Source organism: Ruditapes philippinarum, unplaced genomic scaffold (genome assembly GCF_026571515.1).
Source record: "Ruditapes philippinarum isolate M1 unplaced genomic scaffold, ASM2657151v2 ctg1934_1_1_1_1, whole genome shotgun sequence".
Classification (NCBI taxonomy): Eukaryota; Metazoa; Mollusca; class Bivalvia; order Venerida; family Veneridae; genus Ruditapes; species Ruditapes philippinarum.
The window spans coordinates 158,755-181,625 of record NW_026859689.1 but is presented as its reverse complement, the minus strand read 5'-3'; the positions used below and the strand labels follow the sequence as shown (position 1 = coordinate 181,625).

Genomic DNA, 22,871 nt, shown 5'->3' with positions numbered 1-22,871 from the left:
GATGAAGATTGAATACCATCATTCCAACAACTTCTATAAATATCCGTAATTTATTCCTAAAAATAGGTACAAATAGTTTTATATTAACAGAATCGGGATATAACCAAACTTCATTAAATCCTGCTGGCTGAAGAATGTTTTTAACTTTTGAAGCGCCCAGTTTGTTGAACAATTTACCACATCAACATGATATATCTGTCTACACAATATTGTTCTTAATATACAATTATCTTTTTACCTGTAATTAACTTAAGAAAATATTTAATCATACGAATATGCCTTTCAATGTAAAGAGGAAATCTCCCAAATTCTGCATATAATGCCAAAGTATTTGTTGACTGTTTAACATTTAAAATAAACCTACAAATTTGTTTATGTACTCGTTCCAAAACTTCTGCATTCATAAACCCCCATACTTCACAGCCATAATTTCAAATTGATAAAACATAGGCATCAAATTAGCAATACTATATAAATAATTAATTTGTTAAATCTTGAAAAAAAACATATATCTTAAGTGTTAGCTAAATGATTAATAGAGATCAAAAGATAATGATTTTGGAAGTATATTTGTAATTAATTTTGTTGATCAAAAAGTTTTTGTCAACTGTTTTATAAAATAACGATTTAGTGTGTTTATTTAGTTGTATTTATTGTAACACCTTGAAAAAAAGCATTTATCTAAACAGCGATTGCTAGATCTATAATGGGTTATCAATCAAGGATTAAATTGTCATAATTGTTTGTGTGCCATCAATCAATCAATGTACTACAATTTGTAACGATTTTAAGTATAAAATAAAAAATTCCTTTTATACTTTAAAACTGTAATAAAAAAGGGCCGAAACGTCTCGCGGAAAAGGGCCGTAACGTCTTGGGGCCGATTTTTGCATATGGGCCGATTTGGTTTGGGGCCGAAACGTCCTGTTTGCAATCGGGATTTTTCGGCTTTTTCCGGCAAACTCCGTAAAATATTATTTTGTTTTTGTTTTTTCGAAAAAAATGTAAATAACCTAAAAATGTTGCAACAGCAGACACAAAACACACAGCCTCCAAGTACACCTAGCTTCCAGATACCGGCTTACGTTTTGGATGATCTCTGCAGGTAAATGAATCGTAAAAATTAGTCATTTTGTAAATGTCATATATTTTCGCGATAGCAATAAAAGAAATCAAATCAAAATTCATTTATTGTCGGTATACATATATAACATTTTACAAAACATAAGCTATGTATAGCTTTTGACCGACATAAATTTCTATTGCTGATAATTCAAGAAATTGGGTTGAAAGTTTGAAACGATTTTTGTGTCGCCTCTACCACGGATTTATATTACAGGGATCGGACACTCCCAGTTAACCCTATATAAATGCTTAAATATCTTGTCGTGCACCCGATAAAGGTACATCGATCGATAATTTACCGGCGCGAAGCGTAAATGCCCGTTCGCAACGGATACCTACTTTACAAAATCAGAGCTCCAGATAGCGTGCGTATAAGCGTAAAATACGCATGGAAAATCTAAAATACGCATCACTTTTAAAATTCGTGGGTCAAAGTTACGCACAACAAAATGAAAATACGCTTGTATGTCAAAATTTAAAGCGTAAAAGAATAGAAGTGTAAACATTTGATATTCAGATAGAGGATGTTTTGAGCATATAAATACAATATATTTCCATTCTATTGCATTGAAAACTAAAATTTCTGTTGTCAACAACGCATGTTAAAAACGAAAGTAGCAGGAAGTACAGAAGAGTGTAACTCCTGTAGATTAACCTGTGAAATTATTGATATAAATGTTTGCCAGATAATCATCGTAGGTGTTAACATAGTATTAAGTTTGTTTAGGCATCTATTGACATGCTTATGTCTCAATATAAACAAAAATATATTTTATAATTTCTTTCACTTTTGTTGTTGAAACAAAATAACATGTTTTTCACCTGCAGTTTTGTAATTGTACTCAATATTTTCGAACCCAGTCTACAGTTACGGACAATTTTCTCTCAGACCAATACTTTTTTTAAGGAAAGATAAAAAATCTTGTTTTTTTTTCTTTCTTTAATTCTAATTTCAACTATAATTGTTCAAAATGGAGCATATGATAAGCTACATGCCAACAGAAATAAAGAATTTCAAAGAAAAATATTGACTCCTAGAAAATACATTTATTTAAGGGCTTCCAATAGTGGTAGTTTGGAAATCATTTACTCCTTCATTTTGGCATGTGACTTCCGAAAATCTAATACATTTCCTTCTTTACCAATATAATGTGACTTCCAATATTAGAGATTTTGAAGTCTCTGACTTCCAAATTTTGAAAATTGAAGCCCTGATAATTTTGCTGTGTATCCTAAACTTGAGTTCCAGTATAAAAAATGCAAAATGCTTTTTTGACAGATATTACCCCTTAAGTTTTTTCAATTTTACATTTTACCCCTCACTCTAAATTTTGAGGGGTAAAAACCCCTTGGCCAAAAAAATTATCTGGAGCTCTGAAAATACCATATAGCTTTTTAATTTATTATCCGATTTTGGAAATTTAAAGTTTATTTTGAAGAAAAATACTTGGTTAATTCAAATATCTAATTTATTTTTTAAAGGTACAGTTTATCTGTCCGCAACGACGGTTAAAAAATTAACTTGACGAAATCCGCGGTAAATTTACATTTTTTTATATAAAAAGCAGGTATTTGAAATTTATTATTACGGTACCATAATACTTTCAGTTTCAAAACAAAAAAGAAGCCGATGTAAGTTATTCACAGATGATCAAAGATGCAATATTTAAGATTTGTTGGGTTATGTAGTCAAATTTATTAACGCACAATTGTTTTACGGGTAGGGCCTAATGTATTGCGGCCTTTACACATGAAGAAAATTTATTCATTTTTTAGTACAAAATATTGCCGAGATTGTCAATATTGCCATATTCATAGAATATTTAAATTTCATTCATCATTTATATCATTATTATTTTTTGTAAATCTGTTTTCAAATGTCGGTGCAGTGAAGTAGACAATCATCGTAACAGTAAAGTTCTCTCGTGTGGCTGTCTCGATTCCGGCCTTTTTAATGTCACTCGTATATTTTAATCCGTATATTTTAATTATTCTTTTTATTTGAATGCCTGTAGAAAGATATTTATTATACTTTTTAATGTAACGCTAGAAAAACAATAAAAATCTTTACAGTTTGAGTCAGTATTTTGCGAAATAAAAGTAACTGTTGATTATTTTTTACACATCGCTTAAATTTCTTTCAAGTTTAATTACTTTTGAAGGGGGGTAAGTGATAATTAAAAAACTTTATTTCCAAACTTTCATTACCAGGTTACATGTGATAATTGCAACACTCAATCTTCAAAAACAAATATAATTTGAATGTATATTTTGTATATGCGCGGTCTTTAACTACAGTTCATGGCATATGTGGTAAGAAAATGATTCTGAAGAGGATATATATAAATACAATGTAAATCTATTTTCTTTATTAACATTTATAAATGAAATTGAAAATATACAACTAAATTTGTATAGTCCTTTCTCTGAAAAATGATGAAAATAAACATGTGATAAATAAATCATTTGACGTGAATTGTTTAGGATATCTATGAAAAAATTATGTTTCAAAATAAAAAAAAATATTATAAAACAGCTGTTCTCTATGCCAATAAAAGTTTCTTCCTTGCCAATCTAATGAATTCATCTATATAGGAATGCTTGTCTAGAATGATCTGAAAATATATTTAATACACTTAATAGTAGAATATTTACTATATTTATACTAATATACACGTAATCAAATAAAAAATGTACAAATCATTTGGAAATAATTCACAGAAATAAAGACACATTTCAAACATGAATTTCTTTAAAAGTTTTTTAGCAATCAAGAAACGTTTTTTTGCAATGCCATCATTAAACCATGTAAAAAATAATTATCTTATTCTGAATCGCGGTAATAATTCGTGCTTGAAGTAAAAGGGCGGCGAAGTGTAGAGAGTATGCCTAAACAATAGGTGAATATTTTTTAAATTAGGTACTTTTTAACTAAGCGTTGCAGCGTTCTATCAGCATATTTTCATATGATAATACTTTAGCGACACAAAATAATACTGTATCAATACATTCATATGTGTATAATTTTTCACAAAGCTGCAATAACACCACATACTCCGGTGAAAATCTGTCATATTTCGTACTCCTCACGTTCTGCCATCTCATTCTGTCCACCTTTATCCGATTCCGCGCATGCGCGCGACGGGACTTTAAGCTAAACGAAAGTGTCCGATCCTTGTAATATAAATCCGTGCCTCTACGGAGTAGTGGCGACATATAGACCCTTTCATTTAAGCGATAACAGTCGGGGAAGAGTTACTTCCCTTACCGGATGTGACGTAAATAGGGGATAAAACTTTGCAGGCCGCATAGAATGTTAGCTTATTGAAAAGTTAAATGCGTAAATACTGATCGTTCAATTATGAGTATGACATGTAAAAAATTACGCATGCATACATAATTTCAGTATCAAGACAATAGAAAAAATACAAAAACAAAGATTGAGATATATTCTCGCTACGGAGTGAAACAGCGAAATTTCAAAGTGAATAAATTTATTAGATCTAGATTTTCTCTAATACCAGCTAGTAACTAAATCAAATTTTAATATTTAATAAACACCCATACACACTGAAATTGCCTATTATAAATTTAAATGGCCATTTTCAATTTTTCTGTGTTATTTCCTGTCATTTAGAAAATTCCGGCGTATTTGTGCCAAACATGAAAATAAGATTGTCAATGTCTTTTAATGATTGTTTTTCAAGCTTTAATAGAACAATAACAGAATGCATTCTGTCAATACTGATTCTTTTTCATTATGCCGTATAAAAAAAATATTTCAAAGAACCAGTGAAGGATATTATTTTATAAATATTCCGGAAAGAAAGAAAACCATGTGGCATTGACTTTTATAATTTTAGATTCGCAGACGATAATAAGATGATTTTGATATTAAAAATCTATTATTATGGTTATAAAAATAATGACCTTTTCCCAGTTACTTATTTCATAGGTAAATAGATGTGTTTAAGCGGCACTGGGCCGTAACAAATTAATTAACAGGGTGCATATGTTGTACATACAAGCCGCACTTGGCTGAGATATCATAAATCACCAGGGTGCATACAATACATTAGATTACGTCACTTTTGTTAGTATGATCCGACTTTGGTTATAGATCATCTTAGGGACTTTATTGGTCACGCCTTATGATTTGAGATACTCTAGAATGACTACAAACTTGCACAGTCAAAAATACGTAAAATCATAATTCAGTTAGAAACGAATTTCTGTGAACATGTTTCACAACTTGTTTCTGTTGTTGTTTTTTTAAAAAATATTTGATAAGCAGAGTATGAATTAAAAAGTATCAAGTTGAAAATATTACTTAACCAGCTTAAATATATGATGTACAATTTTTTGAGAGTGCAGTTTTTACTGACACAAATAGTATACAGTCATGTACATTCAAAAGAATTTTTACTTTTTATGTCTTTACATTTTTTTTGAAATTACATAGATTTATATTGTTTTTCTTTGTCTCAGTAATGCTTAAATCAAAATGCTTTTTAATAAGCCAGTATCTTGCAATTAATTATTGTGCAGCCGTTTTTCAAAACTACAGAATCTTTACATTTTTGAAACTCAAAATGTCTTTTAGGTATTGTATATTAGCAGAGACATAGATACATTATCTATATCTCTGGTATTAGCAAGTTACGATTTAACTGCCTGGAAAAAATTTTCATTTTTAAGAATCTAACGAAAATGGTAATCACGATCAGTTACCCAGCAATATGGTCTACTATTAAAACAAATCGTTGACCTTATTAAAGTAAACATTTTTATTCATTTCACCATCCTTTTTATGTAATATCTTATTCAAGTACACAAAATTTTGGCAATTTCAATCTGCCAATCTTACAAGAGAAAGGATTAAGATCTTTATATCCCTCTATTATTGTACTTAATCGTATCGGCATTGTCCACCGTATCCCCCAATGACGTCATCCAAGGGCGACAACTTGAATACGGTCTTAAATGAAAGGGTCTATAGGGATCACTTCTCCGTCGTCTGTCTGTCTGTCCGTCTGTCACAAAACTTGTCCGGACTACTCCTCATAAACTGCAGGTGCAATTTCATCCAAACTTTACAGGAATGATCAGTACCAAGTCTAATTGTGCATAATCATATTGTCAGCATTTTCAGGTTCAATGATTTTTGTCAGAGTTATGGCCCTTTAATAATTTTTATTTTTAAAGTTTGTCCGGACTACTTCTCTTATACCACTAATGCAATTTCAATGAAACTTTACAGGATTGATCTGTAGCTCAAGTCCTTGGGCATATTGCACGGGTTTTCCAGTTGAATGCTTTTTGGCCAAGTTATGGCCTTTTGATAAAAAGGTGTTTTTTTCTGTGTGTTGCCAGATACACAAAAGCTTGTCCGGACTACTCCTCATAAACTACTTGTGCAATTTTATGCAAACTTTACAGGAATGATCAGTACCAAGTCTAGTTGTGCACTGTCTGTCCGTCTGTCACAAAACTTGTCCCAACACGAAATTGGCCATCATGAGGCGACACATGTGATCATTGATCGCTCTTGTTATATTTCTATATCTTAAACTGGACAATTGCGATGTAACAGTTAATTTTGATGCATGATTTTCATGCTGCTGAAAGCTTAAATTATTCTGTCTCTTGATCATTGCTGACATGCCATAATAAATTTAGTTTAAACTATTATTTTTAGCTAGATTGTGGAACATGTTCTTGCAACTTATAGTTAGGGCTGTCATTTATTGAAAATTTTGTATTGATATATATATATATATATCGAGAGATAAATATTGATGATATATCGACTTTGACAGTAGATACAATGAAAAAACATTTTTATTACCCTTCCAGATTTTTTCCGCCTTTTTGATTGGATGTTGATCACCCGAAAGAAATTGATATTACCGAGCCAGACGGGTAATATACACATTAAATTTCCCCGATGGGTACCCCACGTTGTAAACAACATGCGCCGTGCGATGCGCGTACGGTTTGATTTTACGCGATATAAATTCCAATTTACAATCAATTTTAAACTGTCAAGTGATAAATATTTACCAAAATAGAGTAATGATACATATTCTCGTCAGTATAGGAAACAAATATGACCTTGTCACAGTTGTGAAAGCTTGATATTAATTCCAAAAAAGTGCGTTCAACAGACTACTCCTTTTCTCTTGTTTACATCCGTTTATAATGTTCGAAAGATAATACGTCATGTATTTGTGACGTCATGTTATGGTGAAGGGGTATCCTACAGGGAATCTTATTTCGACGTTTCATTTGAAGTAGCAATTATTTATTTTAAAATCGTCTTAACTCGGCACGGGAAGGGTAATAAAATTATTATTTTGGTTTTGGAGTGATATATGTGGATATATTACCTGCCAAGATAAAATATCACCCTCGCCTAACGGCTCGGGTGATATAAAATCTTAACAGGTAATATATCCACATATATCACTCCAAAACCAAATAACATATAATATATGTGTTATTAATTGGGATCATAGTGTAATGCGTGCTTGCATTACACATTACAAATACTAGAAACTAGCAGAAAGTTTGTTTTTTCTGTTTTTCTTGTCACTGACAACTAGAAAAAAAGTGACTTCTCTTATAAGCCAAAATAGAGAGGTATATTAACTAACAGAAATAAAAAAAAATTGAGCTTGTATCGATATGTGAATGTGTGTTTCGATATTGTATCGGATGATGAATATCGATGATATTCAATGACATACCTACTTAGAGTCTGCTTCCTAGAACTTACCAGCACCAGTTCCTTTAGTCCAACTACATGTTGAGATATTGTGCTATTTTGTGTATGGGCAATATCTTCCCTGTAGAAATAGAAGGGAGATTCTGACCTGTAAAAAAAATCTCAGAATCTAGCTTTGGCATGTCAAAATTTTACAAAATGACTATGGTGCCAAACAAGGAAACGTGATCATGACCCTAGTATAGCTCCGACAAACCCATGAATGATGTATGACTATGGTATCCAGCTTTATTGTATTATGGTGAAGCTAAGGCATGGATGAACTTTAGATTAGACATGATATCATGTATTTGTTCCCCTTTAGTATCTACATCTCTGTTTGTAATTATAGATGCATGTGACCTGTTAATCATATAAATAGGTAGTCAGACTCTGTGTATTACAGAGTGTAAAGCAATTACTTTATTGAGGGACAAAATGAAATTATCTGCATCTCTTATAAATTTACTTCTCCATGGTATATATTTAAGGCAATGAGCAAAATATTAAAGCACTAAGGGAGGTCAAATTTCTTAACTAAAGCTTCTGAACCTAGTGAAGGCCTGTTATACCGTAAAAAATAGAGGAATTATTTGTGTTATATGATTTAATTAAAAAAAAAAAAAAACTATAGTAGAAGGAAATTTAACAAACTAAAATTTAAGGGAAGGAGACAGTACTTTAAATTTTGGGGAAAATTATACTGTAGTCTGTATTCATGATGATTTTTTATGTCACTTTCAGTTTCATTGTCTTGTAAACACTCAGCAGTTTATAAGTTAATAATATGATGTCTTAAAACATTTTATCATTTCATTTTCAGCCGGTTCATTATAAACATACCTGAGGAAGAAAGGCAAGATTTAATCAGGATTTTCTTCCAGATAGAACTTGCACATTGGTTTTATCTAGATTTTTATTGTGCTGAGCAGCCTGAGTTAAAAACATGTGGCATCAAAGACTTTTCTGCACAAAGTATCCTTTATACAATCATGTCTAATTGGTGTTACACAGCCTGAACAAAATAAAAAAGCTGTCAAATTGATTGATGGAATTGGATGAAATTTTGTATTATGACCTAGAATTAAATGTTAATTAATTATAGTTATAAGCCGAAAGTAAAATATGTATCTGTAATCTACACTTGAAAATACCTTGATTAGATAAGCAAAACAGAAAATCAAATAAAAGGGCAGATAATTCATAAACTTAATTTTTAACACCAATAATTGTTACATGTAACTCATTTTTCATTTCTTTATGATTTCTGTGTATATAGACTGTTTAAAATATCAGTGCTTCATATGACTTGGTATTGATTTTAAGAATATAACATGGTAGTTTATACCTTAACTAGAGTTTAGTATTTCATCATTGTCCATCTCTAAGTGGTCATGCACAAGAAGTGGACAAGATTCTTGGCAACTGGAAGTCATACAAGATGAGTGTTCCCACATACGGAGCAATTATGCTAGATCCAGAAATGAAATATGTATGTTTATATGATATTTTCCTTTTGTGTTTCTTTTCATTTCATTTAAAATGCGAGTAAAACCTGTCCTAAACCTCTACATTTCAAGTCTTGTTGACTATAACTTGTGAATGAGCCAAAGAACAAAACAATATGATGAAGAATATAACCAGTATGTGTAGGCATATAATGCAGTAGGACAACAGTTTAAATCATTATTGTCAAAGAAAATTGATCAAGATTATGAATATCATAGAACTAAGAATAGGTGATTTCCTCGCCAGTATTGAAGTATTCAAAAATAAATTATTTTGAATTTTAGACAAGCATACAACAATTACAAATTTTATTTCTGCTTTAATTTATTTTCCACTTTAAGATTATAGTTATGTTACTTTATCTATGATTCGGATATTTCAGTGCTTATTGGTGCAAGGATTCTGGGCAAAAGCCAGTTGGGGTTTTCCGAAAGGGAAAGTAAATGCCGGTGAGCCGCCACATGAATGTGCCATAAGAGAGGTAAAAGATATACAGTTGATAAAATGAGTATAAAAATATTATTGAAATTGTTTATTTAACTTTAAATTAAAAAAAAAACAACAGAAAAGGTTTATTTAACTTTAATATTTAAGACAAAACAAAAGTGATTTACTTGAATATCCGGCATGTTTAAAGCCAGACTAGCATTTTAGTACATGTCCTGATTGGCAAAAATAAGTATTTTTTCATTAGACCGTGTCAGATCCATTCCCAAAGTTCATTGTTTGGTTAAAACTTGACCAACTGGAACAAAAAGTGTTAAGCTTTTGCTACCGGCATAGAGCCATGTTGCCTGTATATTAATGCAGTCTGACACCTATACTGTTGGTTGACTAACTTTAAATTTTCATATCAATATCCCCAAAATTGATAATGGACAGTTCCAAAAACGGAAGCTGGGCAAGTTCATTTCATTATTTCAGGAGGTTAAGGGCTAGTCCAACTAAATAGACTTGTCAAATGGCAGTGTCTTTTTCTTTAGGTTTGATAATATTAAAGAAAGTCTGTAAAATTGGTCAGACCATTCACATCTAATTGATTAGGCTAGTTAAGGGCTAATGATGTATGTTTTATATTGTAGGTATTTGAGGAGACAGGATTTGAAGTTAGCCGGCTGATAAATCAAGAGGAGTTCCTGGAGAATCGTATGAATGATCAGTTAACTAGGCTGTATATCATAGAAAATGTGCCACTAGATACCAAGTTTCAGCCGAAAACTAGAAAAGAAATCAAGGTAAAGCATCTTGTATCAGGGCTTCTAAAGAAGGGTGTATGTAAATACACCCAATGTTTGTATCTGTATTCCAGAAAGCTAGATATCATATACCTACAGCAGAAAATTCAAGAAAACTTCAAAAATAATTACCCATGATTCTAACTTTTCTCACTTTCCAGAAGTTCAGTTGGATGACATAATATAACACATCCTGCACCTATTGTACAACATGGTTAACACGAGATCAGTGTGTGAAAGTGTGGCCCAGTGAATCACACATTTAAATTACCTATATCAGTTAAAAAGTTTCAAGACGGTCAATTAATCCTGTAATACAATTGTCATATGCATCTCAACACATTCTCAAGATGTCATAATATTAAATAAACAAAATGATACAATATAAATTACCCTAAACTGGGATGAATAGGTTCATTTTTATGCAATTACACCTGATATAAGTGTACTTGTTAACATTTTCTTGTCATTTTGTTTTTGTTAAAGCAACTTAAAGGGACTCCACTGAGGTTTAATAGCCTAAAAACATAACATTTGAATTTCTTACATAATTGAGACGGGGCACTTTAAACAGAAATGTATGCAAAGAAATTTAAGAAATATACTTTGAAATAAATTGAAAGTTGTATTTTTATGCTTTTCTTAGCCTGATATGAGTAAAAAGCGTTTAAAACGCTTTTCATTTTGGGTCATTTTTTTACAATTTGAATAATTATTCTGGAAAAACGAAGTGTGAGAATGATCTGAAATTTTGCACAAAGATTAGTGGTCTAAACCTACATCAAATGGTACATTTATCTTGAAAACATATTTTCAGTGCCATCATGTCAAATAACCTCAGTGGATTCCCTTTAATTGTACTGCATGGTATATTAATGCATTCAAAGTCAGTTACTTGGTTTAGGACCAAAATATTCCAAAAAAAGCTCTAATATGAAGAACAGGGTGGAATTACTACAGATTACAACATAATTAAATAATATGAATGGACTAAATATTTTCCATTATTGCAAAATTTTGTGATTCCCAAAACTACTCTTTCCTGAAATATGTCATGATACATGATGTGTATTACTACAATCATAATATATTCATATATTTTGTCAGACTTATAAGAATACTATTTAAAAAAATGTTGTGTTAAATTTTCAATATTGATATTTCTGTTTAGAATAATAGATCTTTGAATCTGTTTTGCAGAGCTTGCAGTGGTTCCCAATTGATGCTTTACCTGCTCACAAGAGAGATCAGTCATCAAAAACACAGCTAGGGCTCAATCCAAATACTTTCTTCATGGTCATTCCATTTATTAAGTCAGTATTATTCATTTTATTCTTTCTATATGATTTATGTGGCTGTTTACTACACTTCTTATTTAGCTTAATACAGAAGCCATTGGATTTGTATTCCAAGGCTTGCATTTCCGATCCTTAGGCAAGACAAAGTTTCTTTTTGAATCTTGATCATGGGCATTGAGTTAAATGGTTATTTTTGTCTCACCTAGATTCTGAAATCATGTACAAAGTAATTAGTCATTTGTGGGGAAAAGCTGGTAATTACTGGTTAGTTTCCAAGGAAAGCTGGTAAGGCGAACCACCTGCCGAGATAATGACCAATAAACGCATTGAAATTTCCGTACCAGGCTTAAATACTAGTAGGTTATGTTTTATGAAACATCTCCATACCCTTTATGTCAAAATCTTTTTTTTCGTATGGTTTTATGACATTATCATGTCTTACATCATATGTTTCTCCATTTCAATATCTTTTAGGTCTTTAAGAAAGTGGGTAGGTAACAGACAAAACCTCTCGGAAGCCTCTCAAACAGCAACTATAAGACCGTCTTCACGACCCAGAAGTGCAACAGGAGGAAAATCTACAAAAGACACTGACAATATTAGCAATAGTAACAGACAGTATAAAGAGAAACAAAAATTACGTCAGCAGCAGTATTTCTCACAAATGAACCAAAGTGAATACCAGGAACTTTTACACTTAAAAGATTCAAAAACTCGTGCACGTGAAGCACGAGACAGGAAACAGCAGCGGCATGAACAAAGTACTACTCAAGGATATGCATCGCCAAATTATAAATCTGACAAAAATCAACAGTTTCATATTTTAGTAAGTATGCAAATTTATAATTTGAGGCTTTTAGCAACTTGGATATATTTATTATTTGAGGCTTTTATCCAATTGGATATATTTATTATTTGAGGCTTTTAGCAACTTGGATATATTTATTATTTGAGGCTTTTAGCAACTTGGATATATTTATTATTTGAGGCTTTTAGCAACTTGGATATATTTATTATTTGAGGCTTTTATCCAATTGGATATATTTATTATTTGAGGCTTTTAGCAACTTGGATATATTTATTATTTGAGGCTTTTAGCAACTTGGATATATTTATTATTTGAGACTTTTAGCAACTTGGATATATTTATTATTTGAGGCTTTTAGCAACTTGGATATATTTATTATTTGAGGCTTTTAACTTGGATATATTTATTATTTGAGGCTTTTAGCAACTTGGATATATTTATTATTTGAGACTTTTAGCAACTTGGATATATTTATTATTTGAGACTTTTAGAAACTTTGATATTTTGACAGTAAGAGTGGTCTCCCTTGCAGGTTTTTGAAATGAAACCTTTTGCTTATTGTCATAGGAAAGCATATCCTTGCATGTGAGAACATTTATTATTATCCAATGACCATTTATCTAGTGTTTATTTGTCCATATGAAGGCACCTAAGTAAAAGAAGGAAGATTGAGGATTATTGCATTATAAAATAATGTTTTTACAGATTTTAAGACTTATATTGGAAACTGCTTCCAGTTGTAGTATGACTTAAGTCACTTCAGAGCATCAAATGTTTCGAAATACATGTATCTTATACATAAAGGGTTAATTTTCTATTTCAGAATTCAGAGAAAATTTGCCATGAGCTAAAATTGCATGTGCTTTTTGCATTTTTGTTTTTTTTTCCTTTGCTACTAATAAATGTAAGACTCAGATTTTATGGGATTTTCTTGAATGAATTGACTTATTTGGGTACAGTTTAATGATGTAAAATAACAGCAACATTTATTGTACTAATGATATGCACTAGTTTGATATTTCATGTTTTAAATTTTAAAGGGATACTCAGGCAAAATAATGGCAAAAATATAAAAATGATTTTCTGTACTCAAATAACCCTAAAATGACATTTCTTAAAGTCCCAACATGAATTTCTGTATAAATTCTATATATTTTGGGTTTGAAGTTTAAATATATCTATATATGTTGAACGAAATTTTGACGCGAACAGAATCACCGAATAGTTTAAAACAAGTCATGCGATTTGAACAAACCCTGGAAGTTACAATAACAAATATTGTGGATATTGTATGATTGAAACAAGTCTAAGTAATTGATTTGACATGTTTTTTAACGTTTCCAGAGTACAGAGTGACAACTATTGTGAAATTTTAGCGCTCTAACCTGATCCACGCGGGTCAAGTTAGGAAAACACCATTTTATTCTTTATATGGAGAAAAGTTTTGTTCCTTTGACTGTTTAGTGTATTCATTTTGAGGACATTTACAGAATAATGAATGAAAATTTCAAAACTAAGAAATGAAAATTTTGCCTGTGTCTCCCTTTAAGGTATAAATGATGTCAAAGAAGATGTTTATGTATTATTCATGAAATTAATGTAGGAATCACTTGAACGGATTTATTTATTTTGCAGAATCGGGATGGAACTGTTGGAGGGAAACCAAGAAGAAGTTTAGCCACACAATTTGACAACCAAGGTAATTCATTATTGAACTTGACTGGTGATAATAACAACTATAAAGAGAATATTAAATGAGTGTAGTTTAATACTAAATTTATTGAACGAGTTGAATAAAATCATATTATGCGAGCCTCTGGTGAGCATAATATTGTTTTATTCAATGAGTTCAAAAATTTTAATATTGAATCTACACGAATATAATATTTTATTTGTCTATATACAAATTAAGAACAGTAAACTGTTAAAATGATTAATTTTTCAATGACACGCCTATAGTGTAATGCTAACATTAGCGCGCTTTAACGCTATGTTTATATATAGCGCAAATGACGTGACATCAAAGTGTTATTACACTAGTGTAATATTGTTTATGTTAAATGGCTTTAATACACTCCGGCGCCACGGTTTTCGTGATGAAAAATTATACCAGGTTTCTCATGATAGCAGATTAAACAAAGTCTGTACTGTTGGCTGTGAAATTTTAGCATGTTAAAGTGGATTGGTCTAAGATTTGCACATTTTTCATAAGTATTTCAAATGCTGATAAAACAGTAAAAGTGCATCATTTGGATATTCTATTTAATTATTTTGATTGGGGGGGGGGGGGCAGTTGTTGATAGAGTGAGTGCTAAGTGATTAAGTATAACATTTATCTGATGAATATTTTTTTTCTTCTTCTAACTGTCCCCTTAATACCAGGTTTGCACCAAAATAACATGAATATGCCTAACGCCCAGTGAAGGAGCATGTTATCATCTTACTGTGCAAGCAGGTTGGAACCTTTTAGTCTAAAAGACAAAGTCCTGGTTATTTCTAGGGGATAGGGATCTATTGTTTGTGTATGAAATACAAAAAAAAGTGAAAATGGTTCAGTTATATCAGATAACAAAAAGAAACCACAAAGAAAAAAAAACAAGAAGGAAAATAACATTAAAAAACAAGGAAAAAGGCAAGAATTTTTAAAAAAAAATACAGACTTGAGTAAATGTGAAAAAGAAAATGTTCTATACAATATATATTTTAAATAATATATCTTAAATTATCTTTTGTAACTTTCATTTAGGTAACTATGGGAACCAGTATCAACCAGGAAAATATGGAAACAAGTCAGATAGAAGGCAAAGGACAAATGATCAGAACACTAGTATAGAAAACTTTGTGCCACCATCATGGAGAAACTTTAGACTAGATGTTGACTCAGTCCTTGCCTGTATTGGATAATATTTAGAAAGTTTGATTTGTTTGTTGGGCAATAGAATAGTTAACTTTGGTTATATTAGAATTAATTCTGAACCTGACCCGCACATTTAGATACAAAGGAACATACTAAATATTAAGTGATGTGTGTTGTGCTTTGTTTCTTAAAGTATCAGGAGTTATCTATAGAGATGATATTATGTTAGACAAAGTGTAAGGTGCTCACTTGTATTTTAAAGATTAGTGAGAGCACATTACACATAGCCTAATAGGTGCTATTTTTATGTGTAAGTAGGCCTATCCTAAAGTGATAGGACAACATCAGTATTTTATAGGGTTTGACATACCTGTATACAGATAGATTTATAAATGTGATACATGTATTATTGTTGCTGTTGGAAGCTTGAATAGGCTTGTTGAGATTTGAAGCATTGTTCTGCATGCCATTATGAGGATAAGTAGTGTTGAACAATCACTAAGCCCTCACCACAACTTGTTTCAAAGTCGTAACAGAATTAATGAATTTTATGTAGCTATCTAGTTAGCTTGTGGAAGGTTCATGGTTCCACAATGCTGGGGTGTTACGCCTACCTAAGAGCACCTACCTGTAGGTCCTGGGAGGTTTTCCTTTACCAGTAAAGTTGAAGTCCTTGCAACATTTAAAATTGCTTGCCAGTAGTTGTGATGAAAGAAATTGAGAATAATATAATAACTTTATTAAATATATTGGTATGTACTAAATAGTTAGCGGTACTTTAGATATTTTATGCGCTTGAATGTACCATCATTTTCACCATTGTTTTACACTTTAAATTATATACTTATAGAGGAAGGACTAATTCTGCATATATCAAAAGTCCATGTAATAACATATAATTAGGTAATTTTGTGATATTTAAGTGCCTAGAGCAGGTTAAATGACTTTGTTTAGAACCTTTAAACTTGACAAGGTTAAAACCTGTAAACACTTTTTAAATAGCCTTGAAAAACTTGTCATAATTCTTGGGATATGCTGCTTTTATTGACTTGACCATGGCTGAGTTTTCAGTGTGAGTTTAAAACCAACAATAAAGTAAGTACATGCGATGAGAATATTTTGTTAATTCTTTTTACAGTAAAATGTACATTTTGTATTAGTAAATTATGTGATCAAATGTAAGATAAAATGATAATATTTCACAAATATTGATATGTTGGTTTGTAAGTTTACTACTGTAGAGTGAGTTATTTTTTAAATGAGATATATTGGGTATTTTTAACTTTAAAAAGGTATTGTTTTTTTTTTAGTTAATTAAAAAAATGCAAGGTTGTGGGCCAGTTGTCCAAAGACTGAATTAATGCTTTTCATGATGAAGGAAATCAGTTTGAAATGATAAAGGTTTTATCTTCTTTTGTATTTGTGTAATCAGGGTCCATTTAAATACTCCTAGTTTCATAGGTCATGAAAAGGAACTGTGATCAAGAAATAACATTTGATGTTAGAATCACATGTGATTGTTATAAATAAGAATAAAATTTTGAAAAGGTCTTTTTGCTCTATTATATTTTCAAATTGCAAACAAGTCTTATATTAAGATCAACAGATCTGAAGACTAAGTTACATACATTTTCCAATACTGAAATATTTTGACATTTATATAAATTATCTCAAGACTTATACACAGTACTGATTCTTTTTGGCCACTTTATTGTAGCATTGTCTGCACAAACTGCTATGTTTTGGTACATAAACTCATTGTTACATGTCTGATATGTGTGTCCTTATGTCCATATAAATGTGGTGAACTTAAACCTTAAACCCCCTGAATTTGTATGAAAGATTTGCCCTGATTTGAATTTGGATCAGTTCCATTCAAAGTTTTAGGAATATAAGATTAGAAATACAATGTACAAAAATTAAGCCACCAACTGGTCGAGCAGGCTGACCTGTCTATACTGGTTGCAAATTCTAATGACTTTGTACAGTCAAGTACTCGAACACCTCATATTGTCCACAAATTTAAAAGATGTGAAAATTATTTCACAATATGATCTTGTCGATGCCAATGCTTAATAGACTAGCTCGTGACCAAATGTTTGTTTCATTCCTGTTAATGAGTTGGACCAGGGCATTATTGAATAAAAACCCTTATTAGTTAAAAAATGATTTTCCCATAGATTCATACCTGAAGTGGTCCTACACCTACATGGATAGATACAGAACTGGACAGTTATGTTGATTTAAATAATCAATGTAAAGTAATTGTTTATTTGAAGAAGCAAAATATGTCATGATATTGTTTATTTTAACAACATCTGAAAATTGAAGAGTTTTACTGCAATTTTACTGACTTTCCTGGTCCCGGATACTTGAAATTATACAATCGAGTCTTTTGAGAGTTATCTCCCTTAGACAAACTGAAGATGACAAGTGTCGCAAGGACATTTCAGGTATTCAGAAATATAAAGGGATATTTTGTTTATTTAACATTTTAAAACAATCTTATTAACCTGCAGCCATGTGTGTGTTTTGTAGAGTTAGACTTGCAAAGACAGTTCATTGAAAAAATACGATGTTGCTTACTGTAGTAGTAGTCGGATATGTTTTTCTGTTAAAAGAAACAAACTGTCATCTGCTATAGTTAACCAGAGTGCCAGACCTTGACAATTACTTTTTGAGGAGAAAGACAGCTTTGCCACTGGATTTTAATTAAGGTGGTCCTTTCGAAAGTCAAGTGGGCCATGTTTTATTATTATTATTTAATTTCAAAAGTTTTGATTCCTAAGATTCTTAAGAGTAAAATTGACTTAGTCTAGATGAACGTATTAATTGGTCAAACATATTTAAAGAAGTAAGTATAACACATCTTTTACTAGTGCTATTCCTCAATGTAATGTTATTAAGATGACATTTTTCTATTTTCAGGCTGTCAAGCCACATATTCCAATGATAAGATTTCCTAATAGAGTACATGAAGGTAAAATGATTTGATACATTAATTGTGTTTGATGATCTTACATAGTATATTTTCCTGATAAAGGAAACAAATTGTTTACTTTTTTGTAACATAAATTGTCTAAAATTACACCTGTCAGACTTGTAGGAAAGAAAGTTAAGGAATAATGTCAAATTGTTAAAAGTGGCATATAAACTTATAATTCATTATTCAACTAAAATCATAGTGACTTTTCAATGTGTTGAACAAGGTCACATTATATCTAGTATTTGTATTTAAATTTCTTCAAAGTCTTTAGCCTTGAAATTGTGTGTTACAGTCCAGTTCACAATATGTACAAAATGTTCATGTATTGGTGACCACTATAATGCAGTTTAGACTGAATATATGATGTTGTTAAAGTTTGTTTAACACTAAACCATTCAAGTAATTATTTACTGCTCTCATCACAAATTATTATCATGTAAATTCATGTTAAATTCATGTAGTTAAGGTTAAAGCTTGGTATGTCAAATTATACAGTTGTTTCTGGTAGTACCCTTAAGCCATTGTGAATACATTACTATTTTATAAAAGACTATGTACAGTTCTACAGCTTCTGCACTTAATTTTGTTATTTTTTTTCCAAATCTAATCTATAGATTTCATAATGTTTGAATAAGGGCATTGCTTTAGCTCATTTTATATATTGTTGTGTATTATTATATTAACTTTATAAACAGCCAGTATTATGTTGAATATTGTAGTAAATATTAATCAAAATTATACAAAAAACAGTCAATTGTATTGATATAGACATATTTTTACACACATTCCTTTGAAGCCATTAGCTGATTTTGTCTGTATTTTCTAATCTGTCAAAAAAACATGTAATATATTTTGCAGGTGTAGCTGGGAATCTTGTACAGTCTGTTTCACAACCAATAAATACACCAACACCTAGTTCCTCAAGATCTCCTAGCTCTAGCCCTAGTTTAGAAACGGTGCCATCAAAATATCACAGAAAACCAATACCTTTAGAAGAAATGGAATATATAGAGGTACAATTTGTCATTTTTTTTGTAGACATAGTAATTATTTTGTTAGCCAAGTGGTTGCAGTAGCTGACTTCAAATCTAAAAAAAAGAACTTGCCCTTCACAGTTGTGAGTTCAAACCTGCATGAGACAGCATTTTTTCATACAAGGAAGCTGACCAGTTAATCTACGGCAAAGTCGGTGGTTATACTCAGGTGTCAGTAGATTCTAGTCTTGGATTCAGGCGTTGATAGTTTTGGCTTATTTATAACATTTGTGCTATTTCATACTTATTCCTGTTTTAAAGATCCTGTAACACATTTTTTTCATGGTTTTATTTCATCAATATGATGCTCAAATGAAGATTTGTCAATATTGTAAGTTCCAATAAGCATTATTTATAACGATATTACCGAATTTAACATTTCATGTAAATAAAGGGAGGTAATTAGAAATTATTTTCTATCAATTCTAAGTCAAATTTTCCAATAAGAAATGAATGCATATAATTTATTGATTAGATATAATGTGCATGAATATTTGCATTACACAATTTACATATTCCTTGATGTTTGAAAATTGTTTTATTTGGATAATTATATACATATATAATTTTTTGCAAGTGTGGTATACAGACAGTAACAATATCAATAACAAAACATACAGGATCTTTAATGTGATAGTATCAAATTGTGTTGATTTGCCCAACAGAAACAGATAAAAAAAATCAACAGACTGGAACTCAGGCTATGCTAATGCCTGAAATAATGCACCTGAGTTTTCTTTTCACAAGTAAAGCTGGAAAGTCACCATATTACCTTAAAAATTGTTAATGTGACTTAAATTAAAACCCAACCAATAAAACTTAAGCTTAATATAAAATCATTCTTAGCTTAAGTACCAGATTTCAGTAAGTATTGCTAAATAAAACCTGTACTAAAAGCAATCCAGGGATCCTAAATAAAATAGTAAGACTTTTTAAGTTCAAGCAGTAGATGATTTTGTTTACTACTTGCTTGCTTTAAAACAAAAAGTATTGTAATAAACATGTGACTTTAGATATTAATGGAAAGTTTGTTTGTTAGGGTACATTGTATCTATCGGCTGTACTTGCTGGAAAAAACATGTTTTGTTGTTGATTTTTAGTTGGTCAATTTCTTATGTCTTTAATAGCTTATGCAGCAGTATGGGTGTATTCAAAAATTCGTTAAATAGAAAATGATGAACAATTTACTTTAGTTAAGAGTCATATCTTAATTTTCATATTTTGGTATGATATGTAATGATCATGTATTCAGCATCTAAAACACTAGCTACATGTACAACAGGAAGGGAGATGCTATACAAGTTGGGTATTTTTGGTTTCACAATAAATGTTGATCTTTTTTTAGCTCACCTGTCACAAAGTAACATGGCAAGCTTTTGTGATCGCTTTTTGTCCGGCGTCCGTCCTGGCCTCCGTCGGGACGTCCGTCCGTAAACTTTTACTTCAAACGACATCTCCTCATAAACGGATTATCCAATTTCATCCAAACTTCACAGGAATGTTTCTTTGGTAGTGAACTTTAAAAATTGTTCAAAGAATTTAATTCCATGCAGAACTCTGGTTGCCATGGCAACCGAAAGAAAAAACTTAAAAAATCTTCTTTAAAAAAACCCAAAGAGCTAGAGCTTAAATATTTTGCATGAAACATCATCTTGTCAGAGTCTACCAAGTTTGTTCAAATAATAGCCCTGGGGTCAAAATTGGCCCCGCCCCAGGGGGTCATTGATTTTCCTTATTTGTTTAAAGTAAAAACTTCTTTTAAAAAACCCAAATAGCTAGAGCTTAGATATTAAGCATGAAACATCCTCTAGTTGGTGTCTACGTAGTTTGATCAAATAAAATCCATTGGGTCAAAATTGGCCCTGCCCCATGGGGTCATTGTTTTTCCCTTTATTTATATAGTAAAAACTTTAAAAATCTTCTTTTTAAAAAACCCAAAGAGCTAGAGCTTAAATATTTTGCATGAAACATCATCTTGTCAGAAATTTAGCTTGAAACATCTTCTAATGGGTGTCTACCAAGTTTGTTCAAATAAGAGCCCTGGGGTTAAAATTGGCCCCGCCCCGGGGGTCATTGATTTTCCTTATGTGTACAGTAAAAAATGAAAAAATCTTCTTTCAAAACCCAAATAGCTAGAGTTTAGATACCAAGCATGAAATATCTTCTAGTGAGTGTGTACCAAGTTTGTTAAATAAAATCCCTGGGGGCATCATTGTTTTTCCCTATATGTGAATAGTAAAAACTTAAAAAATCTTCTTTTAAATACCCCAAAGCGCTAGAGCTTAGATATTTGTATCATGAAACATCTTCTAATGGGTGTCTACCAAAATTGTCCAAATAAAAGCCCTTTGGTTAAAATTGGCCCTACCTCAAGGGGCCTATAAACCGGTGAGCGATTTCAGGGCCATCATGGCCCTCTTGTTTTGTTTTATCAGTTTGTATAGCAAGTACTCACTTCAGGTTTTGGAATATTCAATAGCTTTAAAAACAAATCTGGTCACATATCTATACTACTTTTGCAACTCCCTAAAAATAGTATTGCAGGACCATGCATATATTTTAATGTGACATCATTAATTTTGTGTGATACAAAGATAAGGTAAATATGAGGTTATACAATATGCTGCATAATTTTATTCAGAGTTCAATAAATTCAGTTATATGGTCAATTACTTGAGTGAACCCTAGGCTTGCATTACTTTATTCAATGAGTTAAATAAATTCAGTATTGAATCTTCACTCATTTAATATCCTCCATTTGGTACTTGAAAAAGCTGCAAAGATTGATTGAACAGTTTTCATGGAAATCAATTTTGATATTCACACAAAGAATTGTTTTGAATAAAACTCAGACTCTGCTTTCTTTGAATTCATGCACCAAACTGTTGAATAAATAACTCATGTATTTTGTATATTTAATTTCAGAGAGGAGGTCCAGAATAAACGGAGGATATACTTTCAAATTTACTGTATTACTATGGATGAAAGAGGACTGGCTGTTGTAAAAGCAGTATTAGCAATGTTTATGTTAAGAATGAAAGTATCTACGGCTTTTCCAATTTGTTATTTATATGTTTAGTTCATGTCTGATATTTTGATGAATAAATGAGTATAAGAGTGTATTAAGTTCTGTTATTGTATTCTTGTAACCCAGACAGTGCTGGCACCGAATAGTGAGCCTATGTCATAAGTATATAGCCAGGTCAGCCTGACCATCCGTGCAGTCTGACAAGGCTCTGAACTGTTGAACGTC

General features: G+C 31.1%; 2 protein-coding genes across 2 annotated transcripts; both read left to right on the top strand.

Annotated features, from left to right (window-relative positions):
* Positions 1-957: 957 nt before the first annotated feature.
* On the top strand, positions 958-15,755 carry LOC132757523 (m7GpppN-mRNA hydrolase-like). Its single transcript, XM_060748831.1, has 9 exons — positions 958-1,105; positions 8,715-8,866; positions 9,256-9,383; positions 9,783-9,881; positions 10,483-10,635; positions 11,836-11,948; positions 12,408-12,759; positions 14,377-14,440; positions 15,488-15,755. Exons 1-9 carry the CDS (start codon positions 1,020-1,022, stop codon positions 15,643-15,645), a joined length of 1,305 nt encoding a protein of 434 aa, XP_060604814.1. The 5' UTR covers positions 958-1,019; the 3' UTR covers positions 15,646-15,755.
* Positions 15,756-17,946: 2,191 nt separating this feature from the next.
* On the top strand, positions 17,947-22,738 carry LOC132757522 (alpha-ketoglutarate dehydrogenase component 4-like). The gene is made up of 4 exons (XM_060748830.1): positions 17,947-18,051; positions 18,527-18,578; positions 19,443-19,597; positions 22,544-22,738. The coding sequence occupies exons 1-4, from the start codon at positions 18,025-18,027 to the stop codon at positions 22,559-22,561; spliced, it is 252 nt and encodes an 83-aa protein (XP_060604813.1). The 5' UTR covers positions 17,947-18,024; the 3' UTR covers positions 22,562-22,738.
* Positions 22,739-22,871: the final 133 nt, after the last annotated feature.